The following is a 9,303-nucleotide window of genomic DNA, read 5'->3' as shown; positions in this document are numbered from 1 at the left end:
CACATGCGTGACGAATGTTCAGCAATAATTTACTAATAGTGTATACTGCTCATTAAGATGTTTCCTGAATGAATATATTGGCTTAGTTTAAGAACGGCTCAGCATAAACCACTCCTCAAAACTTGAGAGTTGTAAAGGGTTAGTAGCAGGACTAAAGACTCAGAAAAATCTCACTCACTAACCTAGGCTATATAGCTAGCTTTGTCCAGAAGATCCAAAACCTAGGAATTCAGAATAAAACGGCTATAGAGACTAAAAAAAAAGAGACGGCCACCTTCTCTGAAGAAGCAAGCTAAGATAAAGACACGTCTGGAATACCTGAAGAGTTAGACCTCCTTGGTTTACCATTAGTGTTGGATAAGCTTTTAAGTGACAGATATGCATACACTATCTGTTGTTTTAAAATGCTTTTCCTCTAAAATCTTTGTCCCTCCTGTTAAAATAAGTACTCTACTTCAAGAAGGTTTCCCGGTGACTGTACACAACTGATCATAGACTCCTTAAGGGAAGAACTGCAGGTATTCATACTCAGTTAGATTCGCTGGTAAGCCTGATTGATGCACAAGGTATAATGCCCAAGGGTCCAGCCTAAAAGTAAGAGAATTTTATATCATAATTCTACAGAAGAACAATTAAAGCAGGAGGCATGGTGTCTGAAGGGGTGTCCTGAGAACTCATAATTGACACTTATATTTAGGGTCTATCTTAATTTTTTAATACATATTATGTTGAAATATCTGCTATCACATTACCCAAAATACAATCAGAGACCTTGTTAGAGATAATGAATGTGCTCAGCACTCTTCTTTCAGGAGCAGAAGAGGAAACAATTAAGCATCCACTTATGTAGTGAGACAGGGGAAACGAAAGATTACAACACAAAACTTTAGGCTGCATGGTGAAGCCTCAAGCAGAGACAAGGTATGTGATCTGAGGGTTTTTGCCTGATGGAAAACATAAGGTCTAGGTGTACAGGCTGCCTATACAAGTGCTCAGGGTGGGCATTTAATTAAAGCAGTTCCCAGAGAGCCGCTCTAATTAAAACGCCTCATCATGATATCTATGAAGCCCCTACACATTTAAAAATGGCTGCAGAACACTTTAGCTAAACCTCAATGAGGTTTAGCTAAAGTACCCTAGCAGCCATTTTAAAAAGCACAGAGGCTTAATAGAGGTGACAATGGAAGTGACAATGAAGCGTTTTAATTAGAACACAAAGCTGACTCAATTAATCGAATCTGTTCTGACACATTCTAATTAAAATGTGAATGAACATGTGTATAGGCAGCCATACATTTTGCAGGGTAAGTGTCTGAAATAATCTAGAAAGTATTTTTTATAAACTTGGGACAGACAGATAGTGCTTTGTGGAAATACTCTTCAAGCTTTCTGAACACTGAAACTGCCTGCTATTTCCTTAAGCACAACAGACACAAACAGGACTCGATACACATTCTTTTGTGAATAAACAAAGAAACATTTAGATTTTACCATCAATTTCTTCTTCTTGTGAAAATAATCCTGCAAGACATCCAAAATTACTTAGCTATTCACATATAGCAATATCCACAATGTTTTTGTCAGGTTTGAAAATGGCAACAAATATGAAATTTAAACACACCCTACATTATTTCTTTTACTTAATCTTATGTGGTTTTAAACTTAACACTACTTAATACTTGCTGAACCATTAGTTTTATGAGTTTTCATTAGCTGAAGAATGTTATTAGTCCCTTTTATAATTCAGCTATTGAAATGATAGGAATATTTCTCTAATACTTTAGAGCTTCTCACTGTATTAAAAAAATAGAAACAAAAATATAGAAAGAAAACTTTGCATTTGCTTAACATTTCCCTGTAAACTGTTTATAGTGATTTTTTTTTCTAACCTTGGTTTTCTTGGCTTTCATTTGTACTTTTCCAAGCAAAACAAACACTGAAGGCTCTGGTTTATTCGCAGTAACTTCAAGTAAGCACTTTATGGCTTTACTGTGATTTTGACAGAATGAATCAACAAGTGCTTGCTGAATAGGAGTGATGTTAAAGGATACTGAAAATAAGAAAAAATATATCATAATAATTCTAATACCTTATTATTCCAAACTGCGTATTTCTAAATATAAGGCCCTCTATACACATTATAGATATTGTGCAAGTAACTGGTTAATTGTGTAGTTAACTGAGACCAGCTACACATGCAAAGTTCCTATTGTGCCATAAGAAGTCCAACCAACTGTGAAGTTAAACCTTAAAAACATGTACTAACTGTATAGGTGGTTGCTATGGAACTTTAATTTGCATGCGTAGCACGGTATCCCTTGAGGCTGAGACCCCCACCAGCCAACTGGGCTCACAGCTGCAGGGGTGCACCGTGCCCAGCCAGGGCTGGAAGTCCCACAGCTGAAAAGGATTCTCAGCCCCAGCAGCTCCTGGCAGCTGTGGACTCTGGGTCCCACATGGCCCTATGGCTGCTGGGACCGAGTCCCATAACTACGGGCACTGGGTCCCAGCATCCGTGGGGTGACAATGATCTCCCAGCCCTGGGGATGCATGGTGTGCCACCATGTCTAAGAGACCACAGAAGCTGTAATCTCCCAGCTGCATGGTGCTCCACACACCCCCATGACTGGGAGACTGCAGTCATGCCCCATGGCTGGCAGGAACCAACACGGACCAGCTGTAGACTCTGGGTCCCAGCAGCTGTGAGGCACTGCTGTGATCTCCTAGCCTCAGGGGTGGGTGAAGCCCCCTGCAAGTGCTGTGATCTCCCAGCCACAGCTGCTGCATCTCCAAGCCACAGGGGAGCATGGGGTGCCCCCACAGCTGGAAGCCCCTCAGCTGAGTGGGCTTCCACCTATGGGAGCTAGCTTCTTGCTAGTGCAAGGGGAGCCTAGGATCAGGCTCCCCCTGCATCAGCAATACGGTGCAACAGGATCTAATGCATGATCCCACAATGGCACCTCCTGCCATTCACATGTGGCATGGCAGGAGGCATGATTGTGTGGATCATGCATTAAATCCCATCATGCCTTTATGCGCACTTGTAGAGGGACCCTAAAGGAATAAGCAAAAATCCATGGGTATCAAAAGGCTGTCTGCTTTAATGGCCACACCAAAACACAATGAAATCACAGAAGTGAACAGGGGAGAGAAGGGGAGAGTTCTGGCAGATATTACTTGGTAGCATGCTACAGATATATAGCACAACATGCATGGCCACACGTCCACAGCCCTCTGGCTGGAGCACAACAAAGGAAACCTCTCCAGTCAAGGGGTGACAGGAAACTGGTTCTTAGCTTCTCCCACCTGCAGGAAGCTTGTCAGCATGTAGGTTTGCTTGATCAGGATATGGGGCTCCTGCAAGCTGCTGGTGGGGGCAAGGGAGAACTAGACAATCTCCACTACTGAATCAGCCTTTGCTGGAGCTGCTGAAAACACTTAAAACATGAGTACTATTCAGTTTAAAGTTGCTGGTACTTCAATAGCATTAGCAGCCTTTTAAAGCTCCCAGGTCACAGACAGCTCAGGCTCAGAGATGACTGCAGCAGTGGGTTCTCTCCAGTTTGGGGCTACCTATGAACTAGGAACTTTACAACAGCCCTTTAAAGCTCCTGGCTCACAGGCAGGCCCAGCCCCCTTACTGCCTGGCTATGCTTTAATGAAAAAGTCAGTCCAGGGCCACCTGCAACCCCCCTGTGGCAGCAAAAGCCTATCTGATGGACACTGCCACCACACTAACCTCATTCCCTTTGCCATCCCAGCTTTCAGGAAACCAGTTGCTTCTTGTCCCTCCCACCCCTTGGATGGGGAAATGAGAGTGAAGTACTGTGGGATACAGGAGGTCTCAGACCTGTACACACAATAAATATGTGGCAAAAAAGCTTCTTGTGAAAAAATGTTGCTGTTTAAAACAGCCATCTTTTACCTCAGATCCCCCATTTTTGTGCCTAATTGGCCATTTATTTAGCAGGGAAAATATTATGAACACATTTGATTTCTGTCCCACTAAACTTGCACATAAGGTCTGACAAATGTAGGCTGCTGATACACATGCTTAGGGATGGGGATGAGGGTGTTTTAATTAGAGTGGTTCCTAGACAGCTGCTCTAATTAAAATGGCTCACTGTCATGTGTGTTAAGTCCCAACATATTTCAAAACAGCTGTGAAACACTTTTTCTTAAGCTCATTTGATAAGGTTTAGATAAAGCGCCCCCCCGGCCATTTTGAAATGTGCAGGGGCTTAATACACATGACAGTGAGATGACACTGGAGCATTCTAATTAAAATTTGAACAAGCTTGTCTGTAGGCACGTGTAATGTCTGCCGGAGCCCAGAGAGGGAAAACATTTTAATTCTTTCCTGTGAAAGTCTTAAGTACAAACTGAGTAAGCAGCAAAGTTAGAATCAAACTCTAGACATTTGCCAACCAAATCTCTTGTCCCCACTGCTCCCATAGCCCGACTTCCAAACAATACATTAAAATGGCTTTATTTGAAAGTTCACCAAAGGCGCAGGTGAAAATGAAATGCAATAAAGTTAATATTAAAACTTGATCTTTGTAACTTAGCAATGGCTTTACAAATAACAGTTCTACATAATTACAAAACATTACGACAAATTCTGCTCAGGACTCTGTTACCAATATTTAACATTAAAAGTACAAACATAAAAAGCATAAGCAAGAGTAAGTGAAAGACTTGTAAATAGTGCAAACAACGGCGATGTTCCTTTAAATAATTTATAAAAGTTCTATGGTGTATAGTGCATAAACATATTCCTTCTGTAAAGGTTCAGATACTCTGGTTTATAAAAGATGTAGGCACAAAGACATACTTTACCTTCACCCATCTCAGCCACCTGGCGAATGCTGAAACTTGCAAGGTCATATCGCTTTAACTCAAGTAAATACTGTCCCCTGGAACAGAATATATTTTGTTGGATGCCATTTGCTCATTGTAAACTTTTTCAAGCAGAAACTTCTTTTTAATGAGGACTTTAAAAATATAAATCTTGCAAGAACAAAAGTCTGAAACTTGTCACGAGAATCATGTCTTCAAAGGAGTTTTCTCTATTTGTTCCTATTGTACATACCTGTTTTGTTTTAATTTTTTCACTATCACCAAGGAACTTTAAATATGTATACCTAATTGAACTATGTGACATGGAAAACACACACACATTTAATCTGGGCTCTGCAGCTAACACGTTCCCTGCACTCTGTTGTTTTGCTACCAAATGGTACTAAGCAAATTCTACCTGATTTGGAAGGCGAAACTAGTTTCTCTGCCTTCCCATTCATCACCACCAAAAGTGAAAGTTCTTCAGCCTAATCTATCCTACAGAGAAACTTGTGCAACTTGTCTATCATCACTATGGTATTACAAGGGTAAATGACTGGAATTTGGTAAATTCTTATTCCAGTGCACTAGAAGTAATAATGTCTCACCCAGTGCCTATTAGCTGTGTTGGCTTCATAGCACTGGCAAAAGTAAAAAGCATTAAAAACTTTTTGTCCCTTTCAGTGCACACAAGGATATATTGACTTAACATAGTGGAATTTTTAATCCATTCACTATGTAAAGTACATCCATGTTAAATCCTTAATGAGGGTTTTAACTAGGTTGACCATATGTCCAGGATTGGCTGGGACCGTCCGAGATTTCAGAAGCTGTCTCGGCATCTGGGTTTCGGAAAAAACTGAAGCAAAAGTCCTGGTGCAAACCCTTGCACACATACCTGGCTCCTGATTCAAAAGCCAGGCATGTGGGGGCAGATTCACACCAATCCAGGACTTTTGCTTCAGTTTTCTCCAGAGAGCCCAGCCAACGGGCTGCTCCCTGATCTGGATTCTCCCGGGCTGTGAGCAGAGTAACTTGCATAGTACAGTCAGTGTAGGAGGATGGGAGGGAAGGAGCTGCAGAGTCATTTGTGCATGCGTGTGCACGCTGCACTGTCCTACCCAGCCCCAATTTTGGGAGCCACAGTGTTTGGGGGAAGGGTTGTGTGCACCCCACATCCCAGATTTCTGTCAAATTATTATGGTCACCCTAGTTTTTACTGATGCATAGTACATGGAATCAGTCATCTCTGCAATTAGATTAAATGAAAAAGACATGCCCTCACTTGATTAACATTTCCTACAGTTTATCTGGGTCCAGTAAAATGAACAAGGGCACAAAAAATATCTCTTTGACTTGATAAAGGTTGCAACATTTTATCTAGTTTGGAAAGAGTGGAATTGACAGAATTTAGGTGATTACTAAAATATATATCTTTTTGCAGATGTGAAGAACCATATGGATTCACAAAGTGGCATACCATTTTTCATATAATCCTGGAAGTCCAGTCCAGCCAATGTACAGTTTCTCAAAATGCACATGCACATGAGAGCCAGAACTGAAGACTATGAAACAGTACGCCAGCTACTGGCAAGTCTTAAACAGCTTGGATAACCTTCCCACCTCCTTAACTGTGCAGCAAGCTAATAAGTACTACTTTCAAGAACAAAGTAAAAAGATCACATCTGGTTTTTGAGACTACAAAAAGATAGGGAAGAAGGAAGGTGAGGAAGTGATGGTGGATTGCTGAGAAGGAGCAAAAACTTGCAGGGTACTGGAAAGGTTATAAAATAGGAAGAATGAGCAGAGGTAAGATGCTTAATGAAGTTTTTTTTTCTTGAGAGGAGAAACAGATTTAGGGAGAAAAAAAAGGGACTTTTAGAATAATGGACCCACTAAAGAGGCCAGGCAAAGATCAAATCTGAAGTATTTAGCCATTTAGCTTCCATGAAGTCAGTTTCAGGCCTAGGCAGGTATAGAATCAGCCCTTCATACTTGTTCCATTATGGGGATACTCCAGAAAGGTCAATATCTGTCTGGTCCATTCAAAGCACATATTTAAATTACGAATTTTAGAAGAATTTAGGTTTGCCCTATTGTCAGTGTTCTCATCCACCCCTCTTTCCCAAGCCCCTTCAGACCCTTTGTTTTGCAGTATGCTGCATGCCATGTCAGATCCTTCTCTCCATCTTAGTGATTACAGCATTTTAATAATCACTAAAAGTATTATTCAAATATCACATTTTGTGTATTTTTCTTCAATGAAGCACATTCACAATATCTGCAATATTAATATACCTACTAATAAAGCCGATTGTAAATGACAATAGTTGTGAAATGGGATATTTTTAAGTCCAGAGAACTTTTTCCTACCTTGTTATCCATAAATGGGAGTCATTTGGGTAAAGATGAATGGCTCGATTTATATCCTTTAATGCTAACTGTACATCATGAACCTGTTATTTACCAAAAAAAAAGCTTGTTACTCATCCTTACATCTGAAATTAATTTATTTACCACTGCAGTAACTGCAGTTCTTCAGGAAGAGATGGGCACATGGATCAAATTCACAGCGCTCATGTGCTCTCTACAGAAGAGAACAGGACATTTTTACCAGCAGTATTCTATAGGAAATGTTCATGTGATCTGTGCACCTGTGATCTCCCCTTCCTGAAGCCATAAAGAGCTGTCCCAACCACCAAGCAGTTACTTTGCCTGATGAGAATCTGTTGAAGCAAGCTGTTGAGGAAGCCTGACTGCTAGTGGAAAAGGCTCTAATAAGAATTGGTAGAACTGATGCAGTCAGTAATCAGCTTTGATCTCTACACTAAAACTAAGTTCCCTTTAGATCTACTATGAGGGGAAACAAAGAGCAAATTTATCCCTCTATCTTGCCAGGCAGCAACATGTTCTACCAATTCTTATTACAGCCTTTTCCACTTGCAGTCTGGCTGCCTCAACACCTTGCTTTAACAGATTGGGTGCTATACGTAAAATGGCAGACACTTCATAAAACATTCCACATATTATGTAGAACATTTTTATGGCTAGTTTGTATGGTGCCTTAAAGGCTAGGGACAGAAATTACACACAAACTGGTTTAAGGGATCAGAAACTGGTTTAAACCTGTAACAGAATAGAAGCTCACTGCACATAAACCAATTTCAAAATGGCTGAAACTGGTTTAAGAAAAACCTAATTGAGTGTAGTATCAGATTTAAGTTATTTGGGTCAAACCGGTTTATGAAATTGTTGTTCCAGACAACTTCCTGGTTCAACTTAAATCACAGTCCCCCAGCATGCTTTGCAGCCCTGCCTTGGGCTGTGCTGTCTGCTCCAGCAGAGCAGGGCTGGCCCTGCCCCTCTGATCCCTAACAAGAGCAGTGACAGCTGGCTGACAAAGGGGGGGGCGGCAGGCCCAGCTGGGGATGCAGCCCAGTCATGGGGGAAGGGGGAGAGGAAAACTGCTCTCCCCAAACAAACCCCGGCTGCAGTCTGGGGCCAGGGAAGGAGGGTTAAACACCCCTTCCCTCATTCAAACTTACTGCTGACTGCAACTGTGGACTACAAATCCCAGAGGCACCTAGAAGCAGAGAGCCATGCGCTAGCACCCCCCCAGCTTCTGGCCTGAGCCACTGCAGGCATGTGGCTGCATTTCCTGAATCAAAGGTAAATGTCTGGCCATTTTTCTCAATTTAAGCTCTGCAGCTGAGACTAACCTGCAAAGACTGAATCAATTCAGCCTTGGAATTATTGACTATCTGTACTTAACCAAATTGTACATGTTGCAAGCACTGACACATAGCTGATTGTTGGTCCTGGGACCAGGACTACCCAGGGGTCTGGAACCAGCTTTCAATCAGCTGATCATTGGCCCCAGACCAAGGCTGGGACGGGGAGCGAGAGAAGGAGGAAACTGAAGGGCTTTCCCGCTAAGAATTTTAAACCCCACATGCCAAGCACAGAGGATCAAAGGCTTCTTGCAGAGTTTAAAGTCCCCAGTGGGGGAAATTCTTTGGCTCCCCTATGCCCAGCAGCTGCCCAGCCAGAGCTCCTGGATAGAGGTGCATCCATACATTGGTCTGATATTGGATCGGCACTTATATAAAGAAAATTGACTGCATGAGGAATCAGCTTTTTTTTTGCCTGATATGGGTGATAAATTGGCCAATAAATGCCCCTTGCAGCCACAGCACAGCACATAGGCAGCAAAGAGCACAGCCCAGGACCATGGAGAGCTGCATCCAGCTCATAAGTCTGTTGTGGTGAAAGGGGAAGGAGGTAAGTGGTATGGGGAAGGGGGCAGATTGAGGCCCCTGCAGTGAAGGAGGGCGTGGGGCTAGGGCAGGGGCTGTCCAGCTGGTGTGGGGTGGAGTGTGGGGACAGAACCATAGTTTGTTTGGGGGCTGTGGGGGTGGGGGGGCTCTGCCGCTGCGCACACCCTGGGAGGGCATGGCAGGGGTG

General features: G+C 42.4%; 1 protein-coding gene across 1 annotated transcript in view; it reads right to left on the bottom strand.

Moving 5' to 3' along the window:
• TTC6 (tetratricopeptide repeat domain 6) overlaps window positions 1-9,303 on the bottom strand; it is a 123,084-nt gene that overhangs the window by 41,438 nt on the left and 72,343 nt on the right. Inside the window, exons 20-22 of the mRNA XM_019551126.1 lie at window positions 7,213-7,295; window positions 4,840-4,916; window positions 1,890-2,050 (exon numbers count right to left, since the gene is read on the bottom strand). Of these exons, the coding sequence (XP_019406671.1) occupies window positions 1,890-2,050; window positions 4,840-4,916; window positions 7,213-7,295 (321 nt within the window). The remainder of the gene's footprint in view (window positions 1-1,889; window positions 2,051-4,839; window positions 4,917-7,212; window positions 7,296-9,303) is intronic.

The sequence above is a fragment of the Crocodylus porosus genome, unplaced genomic scaffold, assembly GCF_001723895.1.
Source record: "Crocodylus porosus isolate Cpor-Errol unplaced genomic scaffold, CroPor_comp1, whole genome shotgun sequence".
Taxonomy (NCBI): domain Eukaryota; kingdom Metazoa; phylum Chordata; order Crocodylia; family Crocodylidae; genus Crocodylus; species Crocodylus porosus.
Note: the sequence above shows the minus strand (reverse complement) of the source record. Positions and strands in the feature narration are given on the sequence as shown.